General features: G+C 44.5%; 1 protein-coding gene across 1 annotated transcript; it reads left to right on the forward strand.

Moving 5' to 3' along the window:
• The first annotated feature begins 137 nt into the window (after window positions 1–137).
• MKI67 (marker of proliferation Ki-67) lies at window positions 138–27,130 on the forward strand. The gene is made up of 14 exons (XM_061192036.1): window positions 138–322; window positions 3,440–3,518; window positions 3,610–3,725; window positions 6,915–6,981; window positions 8,884–8,929; window positions 9,376–10,449; window positions 11,752–11,927; window positions 14,823–15,144; window positions 15,234–15,352; window positions 15,460–15,631; window positions 17,474–17,629; window positions 18,599–24,270; window positions 25,159–25,602; window positions 26,870–27,130. The coding sequence occupies exons 1-14, from the start codon at window positions 231–233 to the stop codon at window positions 26,933–26,935; spliced, it is 8,601 nt and encodes a 2,866-aa protein (XP_061048019.1). The 5' UTR covers window positions 138–230; the 3' UTR covers window positions 26,936–27,130.

Raw genomic sequence — 27,130 nt, forward strand, 5'->3', positions numbered from 1 at the left:
GGGGCGGCAGGGGCAGCGGTGAATAGTACACGCGACTCCAGTTGGTCACTTACAAGTGACTTCTTAGCTCTTTGCCTTTAGAATAACCCTCACCCCCCACCCCGTGTGTTTTATTTTTGTTATTTTGTCCAGTGGCGTGTAGTCAAAGGATTGCTTGTAAGTCTGCTTCAGCAAACCTTTTGATGCCTGACCTTCCGGTACGGATTATAGTCAAAATTCCTGTTTAGAAAATGGGTCCTACAAGACGCCTTGTTACCATCAAAAGGAGCGGGGTCGACGGCCCCCACTTTCCACTGAGCCTTCATACCTGCTTGTTTGGAAGGTGAGCCCTGCCCACCCGCGGACAATTTAGACAATTTAGCTTAAAAGAACCCCTCAGTATTACTAATCAGAGATTAACAGACGAGATACACAGCTCTAGGAGTAGTCAGCCCTCGAGTTTGCTCAGGACTTCCTATGTATTGTCAATGCTACTGGTTGTTTATTATGAAATAGAATTCGAAGACAATGTTTACATAGTTGTGCTTTTTCAGTCAAACAAAAATTTTTAAATTGATTTGATAAAAATATAACTGGAGAAAAATGTAAAAGATTCTCAAATCCTGCTTCACTTCAGACTGTCTTTAGAAAGCCACTGTGTTCATCTGAAATCTCTCCAAACTGGGCATTCCTTGGCTGCTGGGGGATATTATTGAACAAGTGAAGGAAGGAATCTGTGTATGGCTTGTTGGTCTTTTTGGAAAAATGGAAATGGGAAGGAAAGCCCTTCTGGTTGTGTTTTGAGAACTTCTCTTTTGTTGCCTTGGTGTTGGTGATGGCAGGAACTCTGGTCCCAGTGTAACAGGCACCATTAATCACACCCCCTCTCCTTTTCTAACATGTGATGGATAAGCTACCCTCCCTGTGGAACCCTGTGTGGTGGAACCCTGACCCCCTTCTACCCACACCCCATCCTCCTACCAGCCCCACTCCTGCCATGTTCCACCACACTTCAAGCTCTTTCTCACCTTGGTGCTTTTAGCCAGTTCGAACTTTCATCTCTGGAATTTCTCTACCCTCCTATGTGACTGACTGCTTTCCAACTTTCAGAGACAGGATCCGTGTTACCTGAGAAGAAGCCTTTACTGAGCCCTGCTCTTGTCTTTCCTAACCCCACACATGGTGATGAGGCTGTGGTTTGTCTGTCTCACTACTAAGCTCCCCAAGGACAGGGACTGTCTAGTCAATAATTATGTACTCGGTGTCTGGTATGGGGCCTGGCATATGAGAGGTGATCACTATTTATTTAGCACTCTGGCAATTGTCCAATCATAACATCAGCTGGAAAATTGAGTTTGGAATCAGTATGCAGCAGTGGTTATCAACTGAGAGCCGTATTGCCCCCCAGGAGCTATTTGGCAAAGTCTGGAGACATTTTTTTCATGTCACAATGTGGGAGGCACACACCACTGGCGTCAGGGAGCAGAGGTCAGGGTTGCTGCCAAACACCCTACAATGCACAGGACAGCTCCCACTATAGAGAACTAGCTGGCCCCAGATGTCAACAGCACCAAGGTTAAGAACCATTGATCTATAGTGATTGCTGATGGCAGTCTCCTGCCAAACAGATTCTCAGTTCTAATGAGATGGTCTTTTTCTCTCTCTTGCTGGGATGCTCTGATAACTAAAAATCAAATTCTCTTCTTTGGCTTAAAGTAGCTGTTCACCTTCCATAGCTTCCACTCTCTTCAAAAGGGAAAAACAAAAAACATTTTGGGGCTTCCCTGGTGGCGCAGTGGTTGAGAATCTGCCTGCCAATGCAGGGGACACGGGTTCGAGCCCTGGTCTGGGAAGATCCCACATGCCGAGGAGCAAGTAGGCCCGTGAGCCACAACTACTGAGCCTGCGCATCTGGAGCCTGTGCTCCGCAACAAGAGAGGTCGCGACAGTGAGAGCCGCACGCACCGCGATGAAGAGTGGCCCTCGCTTGCCGCAACTAGAGAAAGCCCTTGCACAGGAACGAAGACCCAACACAGCCAAAAATAAATAAGTAAATAAATAAAATTAATTAAAAGAAAAAAAGAAACAAAACATTTTGGTACCAAATAGCAGTAATTCTGTTATCATACTGTAGTGATGAAGTGTATTTTTATGAGAGATTTTATAATCCAGAAACCCACTTGTAAGTGTTTGGTCATGATACAGGTAGGAAGGGATATTCTTAGACTCCAGAGGTTCGTATTGAGTACAGAGAGGAGGCATACGGTCTGTTCAAACGTGTAAAACCACAGGATGGTAACAGGAACACCAGAGACCCAAAGAGCCTTGCTAAGGGCATCTTTGATTAGTTTCTGTGTGGGTTTGGGAATTCTCCCTTCAGCTGCTTCCTGCTGATGTTAGTTTTCTGAAAAAAGACAGGTTGCATCTAGATAATTTGTTGTTGCTTGTAGATTAGTGTCTGTAATGATAGGAGGCTTGTGACTCTGTCAGTTAATAATGTGGTTTATTTATTTATTTATTTATTTATTTATTTTTGGCTGCGTTGGGTCTTCGTTGCTGCATGCGGGCTTCCTCTAGTTGTGGCGAGCGGGGGCTACTCTTCGTTGTGGTGCGCGGGCTTCTCATTGCGGTAGCTTCTCTTGTTGCGCAGCATGGGCTCTAGGCACACGGGCTTCAGTAGTTGTGGCTCGCGGGCTCTAGAGCGCAGGCTCAGTAGTTGTGGCGCACGGGCTTAGTTGCTCTGCGGCATGTGGGATCTTCCCAGACCAGGGCTCAAACCCATGTCCCCTGCATTTGCAGGCGGATTCTTAACCACTGCACCACCAGGGAAGTCCCAATAATATAGTTTTAAAACAATAAAAAGCTCACAAGTTATGAGCATTTACTGTGTGCCAAGCAAATGACAGACATGAGCAGCTCATTTAATTTTCTGAAGAACACCATGATATGTTTGCCAATGGAGTCCTCTTTGTATATGAAGACACTGAGACACGGAGAGGTCCTAGCATGAAATAACAGCACTTTTGGTGATGATTAAACCTTTAAACATACATAGCATTACCAATAAACATACATAAACCTTTTTTATAGGAAAAAAAAAAAAAAAAGCACAGAGTACAAACAGTAAGTATTCTCCAAACTGATGGAAAGTACTCCTTTAGTTGGATCTTATAAGCATAGATATTTTAGTGAAAAGCAATTCAATTTTGTATTCTAATATTTTCCATTATAATTATTTTTAAGTGCTCTAAGTTTTAATGATTTAAAATAGTTGCTTATACAATACTTATAAAAATTGTGGGCAAAATGCAAAGATCATTTACATTGCCCAGTTTGTCTTGCCGTTATGTCATCACATTTACAGATCAAACATAGAGTCAGATGCTGTTTTATTTTGAATCACTGATGTAAGTTTTATAAATTGCAGCAACCTAAAAAATTTTTATTCTTTTGAATTAAGGGGCATCGAGTGTGACATTCGTATTCAGCTTCCCGTAGTGTCCAAACAACACTGCAAAATTGAAATCAATGAGCAGGAGGTGAGTCGGGTTTTGCAAGTCTGTTTTTTAAAACTTTTCACTTTTTATCCATTTATTAGTTTACATGTTTTCCTCTCTTTTCTACTTGTAGGCAATATTGTTTAATTTCAGTTCCACAAATCCAACACAAGTAAATGGATCTACTTTTGATAAACCTGTACAGCTAAAACATGGAGATGTGATAACTGTTGTTGATCGGTCTTTCAGGTAGGTAAGAATTAAATGGGCTAAAAATAAATCGACCTTCTGATTCACCAAAAACTAGCCTCACAGTTCATCAGTGATCCTTCTCTAATGCGGGTGAATGTCAACATGTTTGAGGTTGCCATTCCCCACAGTCTTTATCTAAATTCATATGGATCTAGAAGGAATGGCAAGTGAGGTTTATTGTGTGCTCCAGCTCAAAGATTTGAGAGCACGTAACTATGCCAAGGTGGCCAGGTCCTAAAGGAGTTTCATTTGGTTGCAAGTGTTGTGAAACTGCATTCATTTTACTTTTTTTATTTTAAAGTAAAATACACTCTTAGAGAAAGTTACAAAACGAGATGTATGACCCAACTTACCATGAAGTGACCAGTCTTGTGATCATCACCCATCATGGACCAAATTGTGCTCTCCCTAAATTCCCAAGTTGAAGTCCTAACCCCCAGCTCCCCGGAATGTGGCTGTCTTTGGAAATAGGACCTTGAAAGAGATGATTAAGTTAAAATGAGGCCATTAGGCTGGGTCCTAATTCTATCCGAGTGGTGTCCTTATAAGAAGAGGAGATTAGGACACAGAAGCAGGTGTTCAGAGGGATGACCATGCGAAGAGGCAGCGGAGGGCGGCTGGAGCCAAGGAGAGAGGCCCCGAGGAAGCCAACCCTGCCGACACCTTGATCTTGGACTTCCAGCCTCTGGAACTGTGAGAAAATACATTTCTCTTGTTTAAGCCACCCGGGGTGTGGCATTTTGTTATAGAACTAATACACCACCCAAGTCATAAACAGAGCATTTCCGGAAGTTTCTTTCATGCATCTTCTAATCATTACTTCTTCCCCGCACCAAGTAAACCACTAATGTGGCTTTTCTGATAGCATGAAAGTCTTTAGAGTTCTACTACCTAAGCATGCATCTCTAACTGCTATGGTTTTGTCTGCCTTTATTAAACTCCATAAATTAGTAACTGAGTTCTGCTCTTACGGCTGTGGGATTCATAGCATGGATGGGATGGATGGATTCATCCCAGTTTGTTCCTTCTCAGTGCTTAAGGATTTCACTGAAATAATATCCACAGTTACATACACAATTATACACAATTTATTCATTCTGGATGGACATTCGAGTAATTTCCAGTTTCTGAAATGAGTCAGAGCTTGCTTTTTATGATAAGATATGGTTAATTTTTTACTAATCTGTCCTGGGTGTTTGGAAAAAATGGGTGTTCCACAGCTGCTGGGTGGAGTGCTCTACCTGTGTAGGTCCATCAGATTCAAATTCCTGACTCTAGAATCTAGTAAATTTTCCCCCTGATTCTTAGTTACCTGGACAGATAAGCTGAAATTACGCATTGAAGATTTTTTTTTTCTTTTTGTTTTTTAACTTTGTCAGTTTTTTGCTTCCGATATTTTGAGGCCATACTATGGGTTTAAATTAAGAATTCTCTCCTCTTGGCGGATGAAGCTCTATCATGTATCATTCTGAAATGTCCTGTACCTTTAATAATGCTTTTTAAAAAAATTATTATTAATTAATTAATTTATTTATTTTTTGGCTGTGTTGGGTCATCGTTTCTGTGCGAGGGCTTTCTCTAGTTGCGGCAAGCGGGGGCCACTCTTCATCGCGGTGCGCGGGCCTCTCAGTGTCGCGGCCTCTCTTGTTGCGGAGCACAGGCTCCAGACGTGCAGGCTCAGTAGTTGTGGCTCACGGGCCCAGTTGCTCCGCGGCATGTGGGATCTTCCCAGACCAGGGCTCGAACCCGTGTCCCCTGCATCGGCAGGCAGATTCTCAACCACTGCGCCACCAGGGAAGCCCCCCCTTTAGTAATGCTTTTGATGAGAGATTTCATACTATAGTTTTGTGTTTTTTTTTAATCACATTGCTTTCAACTTTCATAATCCTGAAGGTTTAGACGATCTTTTGCAACCAGCTGTTAGGTGCACTTTTGTCTATAACTGGCTGATCTTGATGGGTTGACCCTTTTATCATTATAAAATGTGCAGTGTCTCTGAATAATTTTTATCTTACAGTCTATTTTGTCTGGTATTGGTACAGCCTCTCCACCTCTCTTCTGGTTACTATTTGCATGGTATATCTTTTCCCATCATTATCCTTTCATCCTGTTTGTGTCTTTGACTCTAAATTGTGTCTCTTGTAGGCAGATATAGTTGGATCATTTTTGTCATCCATTCTGCCAAATGGAACTCCATCTTCATTTCTGCCTTCATTTGTATTAAATAGATATTTTCTAATTTGAATATCCTGGTTGTTTCTTTTTCTGTGCTTTTTGTGAATTTGCCTTCATTTTTAAAGGGTATTTTTTATTGGATAGAGAAATAAATATTATTTCTAGGTAGGAAATATTTGATGAGGAATGGAGAACAGAAATATGTCCCCCAAATGAGATGCTGCTCAAATTAAGATTAGTTGAGATGACAAAATACCTCCAACAAAGACTAGGACATGGGTCATAGGAAGAAGGGCTTGATTCAGAACTCTGGTACCGTGAGAAACAATTCCAGACGCTTGGCTGCTTCAGAGCTTACTTAGGTGGCATCTAAATTCGAATCAGGCTGTCTCACCGAAGTACCCGAGTTCAGTGTGTGTTATAAAAGGTTGTTCTGTGAATGGATACCTGAGGTCTGTTAGAACAACCATGTCTCTTGCTAAATATCTTTGCGTCTTCCTAAAATGTGCGTGTTTTTGTTCAGATACAGATGGAGTAAGTGGGAAGCTGAAAAGATCATAGTGATCTTAAAGTATAGCTCTCTGGTTATCCTGTGGTGAATGACATCACAGAGTGATAAAGGTGTCAGATGCCACCCAGCTTCTTGGTTGACCTTCCAAGCCATCAGATGATTTCCACGAACAAAAACTAGAAGACACCAGGTTTTGCTCTCTTGCGCAGTTGTTTCCAACACAGGAGGCGCTCAGGGACATTGCTGAATCTTACAGAATAGTCAGCGTTCAGAAATTTAATCTGGTCCCAACCTCTGACCGTGGTGTTCCAAAAGAAACCAATTTACCTAAGTTTTTAGCGTAAAAACACTTTCCTAATTTCTTTCCATGAATAAGGTAATATCTTGAATAAAACCTGATCTTTGTTCCTTGCTCCTTGGACATTAGTCAGATGTGGAAGTTTTATCATTGGTTACAAATCTTTAATCTGAATATGTGCCTGTCATTCTGTGCACTTCAGGTATGAAAATGAAAGTCATCAGAATGGAAGCAAGTCACCTGAATTTCCAGGACAAAGATGGGAACAGGTGATGGGGGATATTATGGAACTTTGGGCTCTGATTCTTTTGCATGATGATATGAAATCATTTATATGCACTTTGACACTGATTTCTCACAAGGGAGAACGACTTACCAGTTATAGTAGGAAAATGTCGCTAAGGTAGTAAAACAAGTTGAACTTAGATATATTAAGATAATTTAAACTATCCTTCCTCTTGTATTCAAAATGAGAGTACTAGGTGTTACACTTTGGGCCCAAAGTCTCCTAAAGTATCTCACAATATGATTTCGCAAACCTTTGGCTAGGGCAACCCTGATGCAGAACTCAGATTCTAGAACCACATGATCTGGCGGCTCATTTTTTGTCCCATTGTACTCATCGGTCTTTATTCATCCAAAATAATCACATCAGAGTTGTAGGTACCAATGATACTTCCCTGTTTTGACAGACAGACGACCCACGACACTGGAGGAGAGTTACTGCCCTGTGTCTATCAGTGGAGAAAACATATTCCAAATGGCCCACCTTATTAAATTGCAGTCTGGGCCCATTCTGGGAGATTTAGTAGGACTTAGAAGGTTCTGGGTTAATCCTGAGACTTCCTATATCCTTCTTACTTTTTATGAAGCTACTCAAGCTATTCTCTTCTGACCAGGTTGGAATTCCCTGGCTTAAGAGTCTTAGCACAGATACTCCTGAAATCAGCAGTGGGCTCTGCATTTGAAGTTCCCTGCTCCTGCTGTGTGCCCTTGCTTCTCCAGAGGACTAACTTTAATGTCAACCCTGCTCATCAGCTTTGGGGGAAAGCTAGCTTTTGAGGTATCCCACCCACCTACCAACCCAGCTTCTAACTTGTTAGTAGGTATAAGGAATCCAACCAAAAAGCTGGACTATGGGTTAGATAAGAGGTCCCAGTGGTCTATGACCTGTTCGTTATCTGGATTGTGATCATGTAAATATTGAAGTTGAATACTTAGAACATGTTATTTGACAGTGATTTTTATGGCTATTGGGTATTATAGTACAAAAAATATGGGCTTGTATTTTGCACACATTTTTTAATTTTAATTCATTTTTATTGTTCAGTCATATGATTCCTTTTGTCAACTTCAGATTGGAAGTTAGAAACCGAGCCCTCACATGGGAAGTTTGAGAAGCAGCGTATTCAATACCAAGAAATCGGAAATTGATTAAAGAAAGAAGTTAAAGTATTTGCCTTTGGATATATTTGTGATTTCCCCCCCTAATAATTCAGAGGATATTATTTTTCCTCCTTTGAAACAATATTGGACTTTTATATCTTACATCTGTGTTATTCTGTAGTTGTTCCTCACCCACTAAAAAGCTGCCTGGGAAGGAATGTGAAGGCGTCCCAGCAGGAGGGCTGCATCCCAGCCCGTGCTCTGAGGGTACAGGGCCTCTGGGTGCATTGTTTTCGCTTTTGCCTTAACTTCTGGGCTTTCAGATAAACACTTAGTATCTGCCAGCAATGAGCACACATGCTAAGTGGAGCCCCACTTCACCCACAGGTCCTGTAGCCAACTTTTGATAAAACAGTGTAAAGTCAATAATTCTGTGCCCTTGGTAGGTTCCCAGATACTGAGTGTGGATGATGTTTACTTTTAGCTTTGAGTCTTCTTTCATAGAAGTTCAAGGAAGTTATAAAAAGTCACTGAGGTTCAATTTAAGCAATTTTAATCTTCAAGTTTGTTTCTTATTCTATTACTATATTTTTAAAAAATCAACTGAGAAATGCTTGTGTTATGAGTACCAGCCCAATGTCTTGGACTCGTTTCTCAAAGTCTCTGAAAGTTCTCTAAGAACAGTTGGGTAGAGAAGGTCATCAACAGGAAGAACATTTTAGTAAATATGACTGTCGGTATTTGAAAAGGCATCTAAATTGCTGTTCTTATCTGCCAATTCACAGGAGCCTTCGCGTCGGGTCTCAAGATCTAGCTTCCCTTCCAACCCTGGTTAGTAGTTTTTTTGGTTTTGTCTGGGATCCTGTAAGATCGGTTCTCTATGTAGCTTTGTGGTAAGGAAGGGACAGACATAGGCAGACACCTTAGTTAACTTTTCTCACAAGTGATGTATGGGTGCCATATGCTTGTTGGAGAGTCCATGTAGAGATGAAATGTCATGCTCAGTTGTCCCCCTAATTCTGAGCAGATTGATAGCATTGGATGTCTCCTGTTGGTTATAGGAGGTATAGGAGGCTAAAGTGATTTATTTATTTTCATCATGGAACTAGTACCAGAATACCATTATAATACATTTTGGACATTAAGAAATTTGTAGGCTAAGTGAAAGGCTAGGTTTTTAAGACAATTTGAAATAATTTTAAAATGTGAATATTGCCCATGTTAATCATTGAGAAAATCTCGAATTTCTGCTTCTTATTTCATAACTCATTGTCAAGATGGAAAAGTTCAAGATTCCATTGCCCGTTCAAAATTCACGGAAGAAGCTGCTTCAGGAAGGCCTGCGGTGCACGGGAAGAATGTCACAGGAGCTGGTACTGTCTCAGGTGGCTCAGGAGATCCTGTTGCCGGGAAAACACCTAACAGCGTTCATCCCTCAGGACTTCCTGGAGATAAAGGCAGAAATGCAACAGCTCCCACTGCTGGGGATTCTCAAGAAGATTCCGGTGTAACATTCGGGAGCTGTAATGGAGACTTGAAGGCTTTTTCCTCTATAACGTGTCTTAAGGGTAGTGACCAAAATGAGTCTCCCTTTAGGAAGCTTTATGAGTCAATGAAGGTGGAGTTAGATGTGAAATCAGGAAAAGTCAATGTTCTACAGAATCGCAGAAAATCAGGATCACAGAGTCATTGCACAACAGAAAAAGAAAGCACTGGTGGTTTACAGAGTGAGACTCTGGTCTCACTTAAATCCAGACCAAAATCGGGCCAAAGCCCCCAAATTAAGGCAGACCCTGCTTCAGGAGAACAAGGAAGTAGCCAGACTGAGGGAAAGAGGAGTGATGAGGAGCCATTTCAGACCCCCAAGGAGACCAGGAGTCCCAGCATCCTCTGCACAGAGATAGAGATGCTGAAATCCACGACCCCCGTACGATATTCACAACAAAGTCCCTCACGGAGCCGGCGGAGTGAAGACCTGAGTGTTGTCAATGCTGGTGCATCCCTGAACCTAGATCAAAGTGAAGGCTCCAGGGCAGATAATAAAACGTTTCCTCCTCGGAAGTTCTTACCTAGAATTCAAACGCCCATTAAAGTTGAGAGTTTTGGAAATACACCAGAAAAACTTTGCCCCAAAAAGAGGAAGAGGATTCCTACAAATGTTGACGATCTGACAACAGAAACAGAGATTCTGCATCAGACAGTTTCAGCTCCACTGGTCCCTGAAGTTGAAAGGAAGATTCAAAGCGATTTTCTCAACAAGCCTGAGAAGCTGGGCGTGGCAGCTGATCCGGTGTGCCCTGGGTTACCGGGTCTTAGCTCAGCTGATGTCAGCAGCTTCGGCGATTCCACGAGTAAGTTTATTTAACTGTAAATTTATTTCCCCCCCCCAAATTTACGCCTACCTTATGTCTAGATATGAATTAGTGGGACCTTCCTTCATTCACGAATGATTAGCTCTGTGAGGCACATAAGGGCACATATTCATCATCTACTCATAGATTTGCGTGAAGACCCAGATAACCAACCAACCAGAAGAAGTGCTGGTTATTAGGGAAGAATTAGCAGGGGGTCTAAGGAGATAAGGTGGTCCAAAAACATATTTGATTCTTCTGTCTACCACAAAACAAAGGAGAATAAGCATAAGCATAATTGCTTTTCACAGGAGTTTAATTCTGAACTATAAGCTCTTTTATCCTACGAGTTTGATCCTCTAGAATAAGTCAGTGGAAATCCCTTGGAGATCTTTTCATGTGGGGTGGCTCTTAGAACACACCTGCCCCATCCCCATGGGTTTATGTGCCAGGTGTTCTTTTACGTGCCTTTCAGACACTCATTTCCCATCCTCTATTCTGGCAGCAGGAGGGCCCACGGGACAGGAGTTTTGTTATCTTCCTTTTGCAAATGGGGAAACCAGTAAGCTAATAGCACCCCGTGGGTGGCAGAGATGTGACCCGTGGAGCAGGCGTGGTAGCTCCAGGGCCTCCCACGCTCCTCGGGGGCCCCCAGGTGTTCTGATGCTGTGCCCCGCTGTCAGCTCTGCTTCTGCAGGGAGCCCCCAGGGCAGGGGTGTGCGGCTCTGAAAGCAGACCCATGCACATCAGTCATGGAGTCCCCACAAGTCTTACAAGCGGGGCGCCTCACTTAGGCAAGGGTTTATGTTGACAAGTGGTTCACAAAGATGGATAGTGGGGCTTGGGACGCATGAATTGCCCATCTGTCAAAATCACCAGGAGAAGTTTCCAGCTCGAATTCTACTCACTGGGTAGGTCTGAGTGAGACCCAAGTGTGAGTCTCTTGGAAAAGCTGAAGCTTTTCTGCTGAAGCCCCATCCCCATCATCCCCCAGCTCCAAAGTGGGAGCCACTGCTCCAGGCCACTCCCTTTATTAAGCTCTGTCTGCACAGGACTTGTCAATGTTTAAAGAAAGTCCTTGTCCTGTCAGGTTGGGACTTGGCATTTAGTGGTTTGTCCTGGATCTTTCCTGAGCTCTTGAAGCAGCATCACCTTTGTCAACATCACAAGAGAGCAAAGGTGTGTGAGGTGCCAGGTTTCAGTGAGTTTACAGTAGGTTTGTCTTTAATGGTAAATGGAAACAAGTCACACTTATGGTACGGTTCTCCTTTGCCCTCTCCACGTCTGTCCCCTTTCCTCTAGATAAGATGGATGGGGTGTCCCTGAAGAGGAGGCGGGTCTCCTTTGGTGGTCGCCTGAGACCTGAATTATTCGATGAAAACTTACCTCCTAACACACCTCTCAAAAGAGGAGAGACACCAAAGCAAAGACGGTCTCTGGTCACCCACACGCCAACCGTCCTGAAGAAAATCATCAAGGTGAGTTTACCCACTGGTCCCCCCTTCGGGTCTGATGATAGCGCACATCCTTGGTCCATATTCTTTCCAACCCCTCACACTAGTAGAATGACAATGAACACCTTTTTCTTTCTAATAACAAAGTAAAAATATAAAAGTCTCTGTGAGAGCTCATTCATGTGGGTGTTGGGAAATGAACACCTGGGTTCCTAGCCACGGCCTGAGGGTGACTGAGCACAGGTGGGTCCTCAGGACTTTCCTTCTCTGCAGAGGCCTCCTGCTGACCACACTTCCAGGGCCAGGTGGTCACGCTAGGGTTATAGTAAATACATTTGGAAAGAATCTAGAGGCATCATGACACAGAGCCGTAAGGTTTTGGTGTTTTTCCCTTTTAGAATTACAAGGTGAAAAGAAAAATCTTAGATGGCAGCACACCCATGATTTTCATCATCAGCTCTTTACAGTTTTCCGTCACCTACCCTAGGCTGTGATCTTAGGTCTCTAGAAAGGGGTTGGCCCACAGCTCGCCTTCATCAGAGGGCCTGGGAAGTCTTTAATTTCCTTTCACACTAACAGGCGTGTGAGGTATGTCTCCTTTCCTTCCCTTTTATATGGGCTCCTGGAAGTGAGTGGCTGTCTTTCCATGCAGATCAAAGGTGGTTAAATTCCCACGGACAGTGTTTCCTTGGACTTAGATAAGAGCCTCACTCATGAGGAAGTTCCTTTCATCTTTCCACCTGAAATACCCCAATTAAGAATTGTTTGGTGCTTTCTTCCCCTCCCCCCTTTTTTTTTTTTTAAGTGAGAGAGATAGACTCCCATCTCTACCATATACTTGACAGACACTGGTTGAAAAGTTTGGTGCTTCCAGATTTAAACAGTTTGGGATTGACACGTACACACGGCTGTATTTAAAATAGATAACCAACAAGGACCTGCTGTATAGCACAGGGAACTCTGCTCAATATTCCGTAAACCTAAATGGGAAAGGAATTTGAAAAGAATAGATATATGTATAACTGAATCACTTTGCTGTACACCTGACACTAACACAACATTGTTAATCACCTATACTCCAATATAAAATAAACAGAAAGCCTGGTGGTACTGAATTCTCTTAGCTTTTGCTTGTCTTTAAAGCTTTTGATTTCTCTGTCGAATCTGGATGAGATCCTTGCCAAGTAGAGTAATCTTGGTTGTAGTTTCTTCCCTTTCATCACTTTAAATATATCATGCCACTCCCTTCTAGCTTGTAGAGTTTCTGCTAAGAAATCAGCTGTTAACCTTAAGGGAGTTCCCTTGTATGTTATTTGTCGTTTTTCCCTTGTTGCTTTCAGTAATTTTTCTTTGTCTTTAATTTTTGCCAATTTGATTACTATGTGTCTCTGCGTGTTTCTCCTTGGGTTTATCCTGTATGGGACTCTCTGTGCTTCCTGGACTTGGGTGGCTATTTCCTTTCCCATGTTAGGGAAGTTTTCGACTATAATCTCTTCAAATATTTTCTCTGGTCCTTTCTCTCTCTCTTCTCCTTCTGGGACCCCTATGGTGCTAATGTTGTTGCGTTTAATGTTGTCCCAGAGGTCTCTTAGGCTGTCTTCATTTGTTTTCATTCTTTTTTCTTTATTCTGTTCCGTGGCAGTGAATTCCACCATTCTGTCTTCCAGGTCACTTATCCGTTCTTCTGTCTCAGTTATTCTGCTATTGATTCCTTCTAGTGTATTTTTCATTTCAGTTATTGTATTGTTCATCTCTGTTTGTTCTTTAATTCTTCTAGGTCTTTGTTAAACATTTCTTGCATCTTCTCGATCTTTGCCTCCATTCTTTTTCCCAGGTCCTGGATCATCTTCACTATCATTATTCTGAATTCCTTTTCTGGAAGATTGCCTATCTCCACTTCATTTAGTTGTTTTCGTGGGGTTTTATCTTGTTCCTTCATCTGGTACGTAGTCCTCTGCCTTTTCATTTTGTCTATCTTTCTGTGAATGTGGTTTTCGTTCCACAGGCTGCAGAATTGTAGTTCTTCTTGCTTCTTCTGTCTGCCCTCTGGTGGATGAGGCTATTTAAGAGGCTTGTGCAAGTTTCCTGATGGGAGGGACTGGTGGTGGGTAGAGCTGGCTGTTGCTCTGGTGGGCAGAGCTCAGTAAAACTTTAACCCGCTTGTCTGCTGATGGGTGGGGCTGGGTTCCCTCCCTGTTGGTTGTTTGGCCTGAGGCGACCCAGCACTGGAGCCCACCTGGGCTCTTTGGTGGGGCTAATGGCAGACTCTGGGAGGGCTCACGCCAAGGAGTACTTCCCAGAACTTCTGCTGCCAGTGTCCTTGTCCCCATGGTGAGCCACAGCCACCCCCCGCCTCTGCAGGAGACCCTCCAACACTAGCAGGTAGGTCTCGTTCAGTCTCCTGTGGGGTCACTGCTCCTTCCCCTGGGTCCCAGTGCGCACACTACTTTGTGTGTGCCCTCCAAGAGTGGAGTCTCTATTTCCCCCAGTCCTGTCAAAGTCCTGTAATCAAATCCCACTATCCTTCAAAGTGTGATTCTCTAGGAATTCCTCCTCCCGTTGCCAGACTCCCAGGTTGGGAAGCCTGACGTGGGGCTCAGAACCTTCATTCCAGTGGGTGGACTTCTGTGGTGTAAGTGTTCTCCAGTCTGTGAGTCACCCACCCAGCGGTTATGGGATTTGATTTTATTGTGATTGCGCCCCTCCTACCGTCTCATTGCAGCTTCTCCTTTGTCTCTGGATGTGGGGGATCTGTTTTGGTGAGTTCCCGTGTCTTCCTGTCGATGATTGTTCCGCAGTTAGTTGTGATTCCGGTGCTCGCGCAAGAGGGATTGAGCGCACGTCCTACTCCATCATCTTGAACCTACAGAGAAGTTATATTTGTGGTAAGGTTTCTTATGCACATTTAAATCTTGTCAGGAGCAGCCGCAGCCATCAGGGAAAGAAGATTCTTCAGAAGTCTGTCCGGAGGTGACGGCACAGAACGCGTTCACGGGACCCCCAGCTCCTAACGCTGCTACCGCTTCTCCAGATGCACCCGACCGATGCCGCAGGTTATCCAAGGCGTCTTCCATCTCCAGCGACAGCAAACCTCCACATCAGACAGATATTCCCAAGAGAGGAGGGAGAAAAAGTGGCAACCTGCCCTCCAAGAGAGCTTCCCTGGATCGAAGCCAGCATGGCATCTTACAGATGATTTATTCCAGGAGAAGGAGTGGCGCTTCTGAGGCCAATTTAGTTGGTTAGTGTTGTATCAGCAGATGGGTTTCAAGGTTGATTTTCTCGTTAGTGCCAGTTTTGAAAAGTCTCAACATCTTTTCCCCGTGACAGTGGCAAAATCGTGGGCAGACGTGGTAAAACTTGGTACCAAGCAGACCCAGACCAAAGCTGTTAAACGTGGCCCTCCAAGACCCCTGAGCAAAAGGCAAAGAAGAACCAATACTCCGAAGGTAGGTGTTCCAATGTGAATTGCTCTTTGACACATAATATGATTAAGGGATACATTAAGTGTGGATTGAGGCTTTGACGCTTTGTTGATTTCCTGATTGTTTTCCAGAAGCCGACTGGCATCGTTCACAATCAATTTAGCACAGGCCACGCAAACTCTCCCTGTACCATAATAATAGGGAAAGCTCACATCGAGAAAGTGAACGGGCCGGCTCGGCCCTACAGGATGCTGAACAACTTCGTGGTCAACAAACCAATGGACTTTAGTGAAGATCTTTCAGGTAAAAGCATAGCCATGGCTCTTAGGAACCAGAAACCTTTCATCCTCCTGTGTGGGTCCACACGGGTGGGTATCACGTTTGTTTATCTGCTGTGCATGGGACAGGAGGATACACAATCTAGTCAACTCGGAGGGTCATGATATTCAAGGAAGAGGGTGCTGGATTGGAGAACAAGGCCAGGTCCCTGACGATTTGGGGTCACGTGGCCTGTAGGAAGCAGGTGTGGCAGGAAATGCACATCTTTACCTGGGAGAGGAGCTCAGGTATATGACGTTGACAGCGGCTTTATGGTGAAGAAAGCAGCCTTGCTCTTATAATTGCCAGAGTTGGAGCAATTGGTTTGAGTGATATTTTGCTTCTTCAAGATTTCCTTTCCTTCCATGTAGCTTAGCTGGTTCGTGAAGCAAAGGCTTCTTTGAGCCATTCATAGTTGAGCCAGTATTGCCATTTTCAGTAAAAGTGTGATGTGAGCTGCTGACACTTGTACCGGATTAGAACCACGGCAGGACCCTGGGTTTGGGATGTTATGCTACATCGTTTGACCAGTAGTTTCCATTCTGAGCACTTCTGGAGGGAGGTGACACTTGAATCCATTAGGTGGAATCTTGTTTTTATTTCCTGGCAGATTTTAAGGTGGGAGCATTGTTGTACCACTTATAAAACCCATGCAAGATACCCTCCAATTAGAATCACATTTGGATCAACATATTTAGCTTTTTAAAAGCAAACTATAAAAATGTAGAACAGTGATAGCCAGAGTTCTGATAGCATGCTCCATGAGTAAAAAACAATTTGAGCTTATACCACCCAATACGCAGATATATTTGTATCTGTGTATCCTTGTAAATTATGCACACGTGTGAGTGTACTACTATATATGTTACGAAGCATTGAAGACAAATTCTCAAAAATATTTATAAGATAAATAGAAGTTTAAATAGTACCTGGCATGGTAAATTTTCTCAGCCTTCCTTCAAAACATTTTTCTAGACACTCAACAAAGGCCACCCCTCGGTGTTAGTACTTTTATGACAAAACATTAATATGTGATGAAATAGTAAATCTTGGATATTTTAAGTAAGGCCTGAACGGTGGCAGAGGAATGAGCTTTTTAAGTGAGTTGCCTGGCTTGGGTGCCTTCAGAACAGGCTCCCCAAACACAATTTGCAGACGGCTGCCAGACTGAGAGAGCGTTTTGGTCCATTGATGTCAGAATGAGAAAAGTAAGGAGAATAGGAGGAGAATGAGAGTTTGAGAAACTTAAGTCTTCCCTTTAGAGAACTGGATGGCTTTGCTTGTTAGTTTTCTGAGATTATGTTAGTACTACCTTTTGGTGTTAAAATGAAAAGATGGTGATATGATTACTTGACAATACTAAAAATGGGCAGTCCTATCTCACTTTTAAATTTTGGACATTTTATTTGTACATAAACTCTAGTACTGCATAACCTAGGACTTATCGAAGGAGCATGAGGGCCCTAGATTTTGGGAAGCATGGAGAGGGACCCTGAAGGGCAGCCTCTGTCCTCTGGCCAGTGCTCACAGCTGGAATTTACTCTAGAAGAGGGTGGACATCGACTTCCTTCATTCCATTTTCTTTCCAAGAGGAAGGCCAGAGAAGAGGCCATATATGAGTCTAACTTCCCATTGCCCTCTTCAAAAAATGGGTTCACAGCTGATGCATCAACCTCTCCCATGAGACCCTGTCTCCTAGAAGTTCTAGGGCGTGATCTGTTGTTTGCCTTCTGACGTTTCCTCTGTTGTACGTGAGGACAGGCGTGCTTGTTTGCAGGTGTGAGCAGTCTGTCTTTTAACTGTTTTTCCACTATTTTCATGTCACAGGGCTGCCTGAGATGTTCAAGACTCCAGTGAAAGAGAAACCACAAAGGGTGAGCCTGTGTCCCTCCACTGTTTCAAAGTCAGAGGATTTGCTTGGAAAAGAGCTTCCAGTACCTCATTCAGGAGAAAAACCTCTGCTGTGCGCTTCAGAAAATTCTGGTTGGTTTCCTTTTCTTCCCCTGGCACTTTGATCTTTTCAGTGGAAACTGTAGATGGTCTTCTTTTTTCACAACAGCTACTGTATTATTTATTTCTCTCCGACAGATATTCCTGGTAAAGTACCACGTCCAGCTTCCCTGTCCCATTGTTTTTAGGGGAGGTTTCTGTCAGCAGCTGAACCAGCACTGGCTTTCAGAGACTTGCGTGAAAAGGCATGCCTGTTTACTAACCGTAAACTACGTGTGTACACGTGGCCTTCTTCACTTAGCATAAGTAAAGAGGCTGACAAGCAGGAAAGTGTAAAGATCTCTCATCGTACTTATATGTAAATTACTCAAATGTGAAAGTGCTGTCGGTTACCAAAGAGAAAGGCAGCAGGTGTGCACTGCGCAGGTACTCCTGTTAATCTCTGGTTGGGCACCTGCCGCAGGATGAGAGTGAGATGCGAGTCTGTTTCTCTCTCGTTTACACTGGTCACCGAGTTTCTGTCATAGAGGGGACAGCGTGCTACACTCAAGATGCTTCCTGTCGCTAAAGAATTGATGTTTCCTGTGTAACATGGACCTTAGCGTACTAAGTATAATCCATATTATTGCATTGGTGGTCCAGCAGATGAAACAGCTGTTTCTCACGTTTGATGAGAAAAAAATGTGTGTGTTCAGCTCACTGAGACCTGGCTGGCAGCCTTCAGGTGACCCTTCTTAAGGAATGTTTTTCTTTTACCTGATCCCCATAGACCCTTACCATTGCCTGTGCATGACCCCACTCTGTGTCACCTAAAAACATTGTTCTTAATTGTGTGTGGTTCATGTCAGACAGATTTATGGCCACATAAGCAGCCTCATATCCTGAGGTGGATGGGAGGCTGGGTTATTGGTCCTTAAATAATACTTCATGAGGCTAAAACACCACATTGGCACATACAGCACACAGAATATACTCATCATGTAATGTTTTAATTTCTTATAGGACAGAATGTGTTCCCCGGGACTCAAGATGCACCAAAAGAGCTGTCTGATCAAAGTTCTGCAAGCCCTGCCTTAAGACTCCAGTGTATTAAAATAAATGAAAGTATTATGAAAACTCCGAGGAACGTGTATAAAACAACAGGTGCTGAGATGAAAACTCCAGCGTTTGAGGCAACAACACCAAAGACAACATCTAGTGCAAACAAGTTTAGAAGGTCCATGGAGCTCAGAAGCTCACAGACACCAGGTGTAGAGTGTAAAAACGAAGGCACAAAACCTGACACTCTTGAGAATGTCTTGGGAAGATGTCTGAGGAAAACACCACAACCAGAGCAGAAGCTGGAGGGAGACGTGAAGGAAAGTGAAACATGTACAAAAAACATGGAATCAAAAGAAAATTCCAAAAAGTTGATAGCTGTGAGGAGATCAAGAAGAGCTTCAGAGCTTAAGTGTGAATTAGCAGCAGACCTGACCGCCCTCGAGAGCTTGCAGGAGCCAGAGCCTGAGGAAGACCAGCTGGACATCCCAAGTCTCCTACAGACCCCAGCTCATGCCAAGGAAGCAGTGGATGCAGAGAGCAAAGCCACAAATATGCGCTGTAAATCTCCCAGATCAGGAACAGTCGGCACGCCCACCAGGACAAGCACACAGCTCAAGACACCTTCCTGGAAAGTGGATGTAGAAGATGCCTCAGCCCTCGGGAAACTCACACAGACACCAGGGAAAACCATGCCCATGCACAGAGAACCAGGTGATGAAAAAAGCATCAAATTGTTTAAGGAAACTCCAAAGCAGAAACTGGACCCTGCGGAAAATGTAGCTGGAAGTAAGAGGCGGCCAAGGACACCCAAGGGAAAGGCTCCACCTCTGGAAGACCTGGCTGGCTTCAAAGAGCTCTTCCAAACCCCACATCATGCCAAGGAACGCATGATTGATGACAAAACCCCCAAAATGCTCTGCCAATCTCCACAGCTAGAACCAGTCAACACACCAAATAGAAAGGGACGTCTGAAGACACCTTCCCAGAAAGTGGATGTGCAGGAAGATGTCTCAGCTCTCAGGAAGCCTCAACAAACACCAGGGGGAACCACACACTCACAGAGAGAACCAGAGGGTGGTGACAGAGGCATTGCAGCGTCTCAGGAAGCTCCAGGAGAGAAACTGGACCCTGCAGAAAATGTAACTGGAAGCAAGAGGCGGCCAAGAACACCCAAGAAAAAGGCCCCACCCCTGGAAGACCGGGCTGGCTTCAAAGAGCTCTTCCAAACCCCAGATCATGCAAAGCAACCAATGACTGATGACAAACCTACCACAATACCCTATAAATCTCCACCAGCAGAAGCAGTCAACATGCCAACAAGTAGCAAGAGATGGCTCAAGACACCTTCCCGGAAAGTGGATGTGCAGGAAGATGTCTTGGCTCTCAGGAAGCCCACCCAGTCACCAGGGGAGACCAGACACTCAGACAAAGAACCAGAGGATGGTGACAGAGGCATTGCAGTGTCTCAGGAAACTGCAGGAGAAAAGCTGGGCCCTGCAGAAAATGTAACTGGAAGCAAGAGGCGGCCAAGAACACCCAAGGAAAAGGCCCCACCGCTGGAAGACCTGGTTGGCTTCAAAGAGCTCTTCCAAACACCAAATCACACAGTGGAACCAATGACTGCTGACAGAATCTTCAAAATGCTCTGCCAGTTTCCACAACTAGAACCAGTCAACACACCAAGTAGAAAGGGACGTCTCAAGACACCTTCCCAGAAAGTGGCTGTGCAGGAAGACCTCTCAGCTCTCAAGAAGCCCACACACTCACACAGAGAACCAGAGGGTGGTGACAGAGGCATTGCAGTGTCTCAGGAAGCTCCAGGAGAGAAACTGGACCCTGCAGAAAATGCAACTAGAAGCACGAGGTGGCCAAGAACACCCAGGAAAACGGCCCCACTGCTGGAAGACCTGGTTGGCTTCAAAGAGCTCTTCCAAACCCCAGATCATGCAGAGGAACAAATGACTGAGGACAGAACCCCCAAAGTGCTCTGCCGATCTCTGCCACCAGAACCAGTTGTTACATCAACCAGCATGACCACATGTCTCAAGACACCTTCCCAGAAAGTGGCTGTGCAGGAAGACCTCTCGGCTCTCAGGAAGCCCACACACTCACACAGAGAACCAGAGGGTGGTGACAGAGGCATTGCGGTGTCTCAGGGAACTCCAGAAGAAAAGCTGGACCCTGCAGAAAATGTAACTGGAAGCAAGAGGCGGCCAAGGATACCCAAGGAAAAAGCCCCACCGCTGGAAGACCTGGTTGGCTTCAAAGAGCTCTTCCAAACCCCAGATCATGCAGAGGAACAAATGACTAATGAGAAAACCACCACAATACCCTATAAATCTCCAGCAGTAGAACCAGTCACCAGGCGAACAGGTAGAAAGAGACGGCTCAGGTCACTGCCAGGGAAAGTGGATGTAGAAGAGCCCTCGGCACTCAGGAAGCCCACACAGACACCAGGGGGAGCCAGGCGCTCAGACAGAGAACCAGCGGATGGTGATAAAAGCATCCAATTATCTAAGGAAACTCCAAAGCAGAAACTGGACTCAGCAGAAAATGTAAATGGAAGCAAGAGGCTGCCAAGAACACCCAAGGAAAAGGTCCAATCTCTAGAAGACCTGGCAGGTTTCAAAGAGCTCTTCCAAACCCCAGATCATGCCAAGGAACCAAGGGCTGTTGTCAGAACTCCCAAAATTCTCTGCATGTCCTCCCAACCACAGCTAATTGTCACACCAACCAACATGAAGAGATGGCTCAAGACACCTCTGGGGAAAGCAGATACAGAGAAAGAGTTCTCAGCATGCAGAATGACACAGTCACCAGGGGAAACTAGACACTCAGAGGGAGAACCAGTAGATGATGATAAAAGCATCATATTGTTTCAGGACACTCCAAATCAGAAACTGGGCTCATCAGAAAATGTAAATGGAAGTAAGAGGTGGCCAAGAACACCCAAGGAAAAGGCCCCACTGCTGGAAGACCTGGCTGGCTTCAAAGAGCTCTTCCAAACCCCAGATTGTGCCAAGGAACCAACGACTGATGACAAACCCACCAACATACCTTGTCAATCTCCACAACCAGAACCAGTGAACACACCAAGTAGAAAGGGGCGTCTCAAGACACCTTCCCAGAAAGTGGATGTGCAGGAAGATGTCTCGGCTCTCAGGAAGCCTCAACAAACACCAGGGGAAACCACACACTCACAGAGAGAACCAGAGGGTGGTGACAGAGGCATTGCAGTGTCTCAGGAAACTCCAGGAGAGAAACTGGACCCTGCAGAAAATGTAACTGAAAGCAAGAGGTGGCTAAGGACACCCAAGAAAAAGGCCCCACCCCTGGAAGACCTGGCTGGCTTCAAAGAGCTCTTCCAAACCCCACATCAAGCCAAGGAACCAATGACTGAGGACAGAACCCCCAAAATGCTCTGCCGATCTCCACCACCAGAACCAGTTGTTACATCAACCAGCATGACCAGACATCTCAAGACACCTTCCCAGAAAGTGGCTGTGCAGGAAGACGTCTCAGCTCTCAAGAAGCCCACACAAACACCAGGAGAAGCCACACACTCACACAGAGAACCAGAGGGTGGTGACAGAGGCATTGCAGTGTCTCAGGAAGCTCCAGAAGAAAAGCTGGACCCTGCAGAAAATGTAACTGGAAGCAGGAGGTGGCTAAAGACACCCAAGGAAAAGGCCCCACCCCTGGAAGACCTGGTTGGCTTCAAAGAGCTCTTCCAAACCCCAGATCATGCAAAGGAACCAATGACTGATGAGAAAACCACCACAATACCCTATAAATCTCCAGCAGTAGAACCAGTCACCAGGCGAACAGGTAGAAAGAGACGGCTCAAGTCACCGCCAGGGAAAGTGGATGTAGAAGAGCCCTCAGCGCTCAGGAAGCCCACACAGACACCAGGGGAAACCATGCACACACACAGAAAACCTGTAGGTGATGAAAATGACATCAAAGTGTTTAAGGAGACTTTAAGGCAGAAACTGGTCTCAGCAGAAAATGTAATTGGCGTCAAGAGTTGGCTAAGAAAATTTAAGGAAAAGGCTCAACCCCTAGAAGACTTGTGCAGTTTCAAGGAGCTCTTCCAAAAGCCAGATCAGGCCAAGGAACCAATGAGTGATGTTAAAATCGCTCCAGTGTCCTGCCAATCTCCACCAGCCGAACCAGTCCCCAGGCGAACAGGTAGAAAGAGACGGCTCAGGTCACCGCCAGGGAAAGTGGATGTAGAAGAGCCCTCAGCGCCCAGGAAGCCCACACAGACACCAGGGGATATGCAGAGAGAGCCTGTATGTGATGAAAAAGACAGCAAAGCGTTTAAGGAAAATTCAAGGCAGAAACTGGTCTTGGCAGAAAATGTAATTGGCGTCAAGAGTCGGCTAAGAACATTGAAGGAAAAGGCTCAACCTATGGAAGACTCAGGCAGTTTCAACGAGCTCTTCCAAAAGCCAAGTCAGGCCAAGGAACCAGTGAGTGATGTTAATATAGCTCCAGTGACCGGCCAATCTCCACCAGCTGGACCAGTCACCAGGCCAGCAAGTAGAAAGAGGCGACTCAAGTCACTGCCAGAGAAAGTGGATGTAGAAGAGCCCTCAGCACCCAGGAAGCCCACACAGACACCAGGGGATATGCAGAGAGAGCCTGTATGTGATGAAAAAGACAGCAAAGTGATGAAGGAAACTTCAAGGCAGAAACTCAACCCTGCAGAAAATGTAATGGGCATCAGGAGTCGGCTAAGAACATTTAAGGAAAAGACCCAACCCGTGGAAGACTCGTGCAGTTTCAAAGAGCTCTTCCAAAAGCCAGATCAGGCCAAAGAACCGGTGAGTGATGTTAAAATCACTGCAGTGCCCTGCCAGTCTCCACCAGCCGCACGAGTCACCAGGCCAGCAAGTAGAAAGAGGCAGCTCAAGTCACCACCGGGAAAAGTGGACCTAGAAGAGCTCTCAGTACTCAGAGAACCCATCCAAACAGCAGGGGAAACCACGCACAGAGAACCAGTAGGTGATGAGAACAGTATCAAAGTGTTTAAGGAAACTTCAAGGCAGACCCTGGACTCAGCAGAAAATATAATTTGTGTCAAGAGTCGGCTAAGAACATTTAAGGAAAAGGCCCAACCCCTGGAAGATCCGGCCAGTTTCAAAGAGCTCTTCCAAAAGCCAGATCAGGCCAAGGAACTGGGAAACGATGCTTCTGGAGGTAAGAGAGTCCCAAAGCAAGCAGCAGACAGAAGAAGACCTGTAGAAATATCCCGAAGAGTCCTCAGGGCCCCTAAAGTAAGGTTCACGGGAGACCTTGTGGGCAGCAGAGACCCTGTAAAATCACCAGGTGAAAGCTGCATCTCCCCGTCCCCCAAGAGGAAACTGGGAGAAGATGCAAGGGTTGTGGGCAGGAAGAGGCTATGCCCCACGATGGCTGCACAGGACCCTGAGGAAGAGAAGCCCCTCCAGAATAAGCAGAGGACAGCCCCCAGGGAGAGACGGGAGCCCCCCAAACCCTTGGGAGTGAAGAAGAGAAGTTTGAGGATTTTGGCACAAAGGACTAAACCTGTGGGAAACCTGCCCAACAATGACGTGAAAACTAAAGCTACGGATCCACAAGGAGAAGACACGCACGCTCCAAATAAGGTGATGTAATCGTGTGATGTAATTGTGTGATTTAATCGTACCATGTCATCTTGGGTGGATGCTCTCCATTCTCGTATAACGTTTGCTATAAATTGTACATAACCCGAATGTATGTGTGGGTACCCTTTCCCCGCGGGGTCCGCATTCAACACAGTGAGTAACTGCAGACCTTCGTAAAGCATCCTTTGGGGATTTCTAGAGAGAATAGGCTAATTTGGGAAAATAACTGGTCAAAATTATTATTACACATTTTGCCAAGAACTTCTCGGGAAGTGACTGAGTTGTGTTCATCTTCAAAGGTGTGGAACTTTGTGCCGAGAAAAAGTGGGCAATTCAGTCCTGCCTTGTTCCAGACACCGAGACCTGGAGTGCTGGGTAGAAGTAGTATCTGCGTCAGTATTTAAACACTTAGAACAATTTACATGGGGCGTGTGTCTTGGGAAGACCATAACTGTCAAGGCTGTCAGATAGAGAAGCTTGTAAATTCGATTCCAGAAATTGAGATTTTCCTGTCCTGCTCTATCAATGATTGTTAAAGGATTAGGAATTCATTTACTACCTGAATAATGGGGCATTCTCCTGGAATACCCTTTTAACACTTGTTATAATCAGACTGACGTATATGACATTCAGACATTGTGATTGGAATTTATACTGAATTCCTTACTTATGGCTTATCAGTAGAAATGGTGATTTCTCCATTGGAACAAAGTTACAGTCACTCCCTTGGCTCGATTAGATTACTGGCATCTTAGAAATTGAACCAATGGAAAATTTTCCAATTAATTCCCCTTTGAGTTCACTTTCGAATGATTTTCTCCATGTTGAGTTTTAAGATTTGTATTCCTCATTCTTGACGTTTTTTGGATGTCTTTTGAATTTTTTTAGGGAATGTCCCTGCGTACCAGGCGCCCCACTAAAACCAGTATAGACGAGCAAAGACCTGGGGTGCTTATATCAGCAGGAAAGAGGAAAATAAAGAGAAGTGAAAAGAAGTCCATGAAGACCTCCCAGGAGATGAAGCTACAAAGCCCGGAAGATGGAGCCGAGAATCCTACCTCTGGGGGCAAAGTTCAAGAGAGAAGGAGGCACTTGAGGTCTGGGAAACAGAATTGGAAGCCTTTGCCTGATGCAACAGAGGAGACAGCAAGGCAGGAAAGGGTGGAAATCCCCGTGAAGAAGCAGGAAGAGAAAGAAGCAACGGAATCTTCAGACTTCAAGGGTTTGAGATCCAGAAAGATTACTCTCCGCCCTCGAGGAAACCCTTCGGAGAGTGAATCCGAGCAGAGAGTAACCCGGGGTGCCAGGAGATGTGCCAACAGCCTTCAAAAGGCAAGTAATTTCCTGTTTCTCTTTTTTTAAGTGCATAGAATGTTTCAATATAATTTTTGCCCCATGTTGCTAGAGCAGACACAACACGTGATATGTAATAACATGCCGCCAGCTCCCGGTTAGACTAATGTAAGAGGCATGAATCTTAACCACATTTTGTGGCTCTATATTCAGGTGTATCTGGGTTAGGGATTACACTTTGAATAGTAAATTCACATTATAAAGTCATCATTCAGGAAAAACAAGGGTTGGGACTTCCCTGGCGGTCCAGTGGTTAAGACTCCGAGCTTCCACTGCAGGGGGCTCGGGTTCAATCGCTGGTCGGGGAACTAAGATCCTGCTTGCCGTGGCCAAAAATTTTTTAACAAGGAAGAAAAAGGGATTTATCCAGTTAGTATTTTCTGACTGCTCGTTGCATACCCTGTATTAAGATTCCAGGCAGCTGTCTTCAGTCTCTGGTTAGAGATTGAATGAAACTTCCAGAGGGGTAATGCCTGATTCCGAAGGCGTCCCTTTGGCAAGCTGGGATGAAGAACAGGTGGAGGTGTGTTTAGGTGGGTAGTACTGTTAAGAGTTCCCATCCGGGAGGCAGTCTGGTGTCCTTTGTCCCGTCCCAAATGTGCTCTCCGCTCACACTCACGTAGCATTGAGGGGCGGTCCCCTTCAAACATATCAGTTGTTTAGAAGACCCAAAAGGTTTTGGCCTGAGAAAAAAACCAGGCTGAAATCTTTTGGGTCTTCTGGTTTTTAATTTGTTTCACATCTGGTCAAGTTGAGATTTTTAAGAACCTCATTTTTTATTTGTAATAAAAGTTTACAGCTTGATTTTTTTCAAAACAGTCAACCAACTGCAAGCACCTGTTAATAAAGGTCTTAAATAATTGTCTTTGTGTATAAAAGAAAAAAAAGATTTCAGCCTGATTATACATTTGAATTCACTTTTCCTGAATGGTATTTATGAAAATTAGTGAAAATGTATGTATTTGTGTGGAAATTTTCTTTCTCTTTTTATGATGTATTAACTTAAAAATAGCTTACAAACCTTTCTATCAAAGGACACAATATTTAACTTTAAAAAATTAAATAGTAAAAACAGCTTAAGGCAACTTTTATGGGCTCTATCTTAAAGTTTATTTCCAACCTCAAGATTAATTTTCTAGGACTAAAGGCCTGCATCACACCTAGAAAGGATCGGGGTTTTTGCAGAGTCGGTTACAAAAATTGTTCTTTTAAATTACTTAAGAGTTACATTTTTGTTCCCAAACAGGAAAATGACAATGTGGGTGTCAAGAAAATAAGAACCAGAAGTCATCGAGACAGTGAAGATAAATAGCCAAGAAGTTTAAAAGGGAAAAACATGTAATGAATTTAGTTTAGCGATAAGTTGTAGTACAATATTTACCGTAAATTTTAAAGTGAATTCTGTAAATAATGCTGTCTGGAGGGGAGGGCAGGTTTAAGGGAAGAAAGCTTGGAATTTTCTGACTCTGAATAGTTTGTTCAAAACCCCCATATGGAGGTTATGAAG

The sequence above is a fragment of the Eubalaena glacialis genome, chromosome 1 (genome assembly GCF_028564815.1).
Source record: "Eubalaena glacialis isolate mEubGla1 chromosome 1, mEubGla1.1.hap2.+ XY, whole genome shotgun sequence".
NCBI classification, from domain to species: Eukaryota; Metazoa; Chordata; class Mammalia; order Artiodactyla; family Balaenidae; genus Eubalaena; species Eubalaena glacialis.

Bases quoted from the DNA above. Each gene is read 5' to 3' on its own strand.
- MKI67 (XM_061192036.1), top strand. From the start codon at position 231: ATGGGTCCTACAAGACGCCTTGTTACCATCAAAAGGAGCGGGGTCGAC. The intron at 15,353-15,459 runs GTAGGTGTTCCA...ATTGTTTTCCAG, and splicing joins GAAGAACCAATACTCCGAAG to AAGCCGACTGGCATCGTTCA. The intron at 24,271-25,158 runs GTGATGTAATCG...GAATTTTTTTAG, and splicing joins ACACGCACGCTCCAAATAAG to GGAATGTCCCTGCGTACCAG.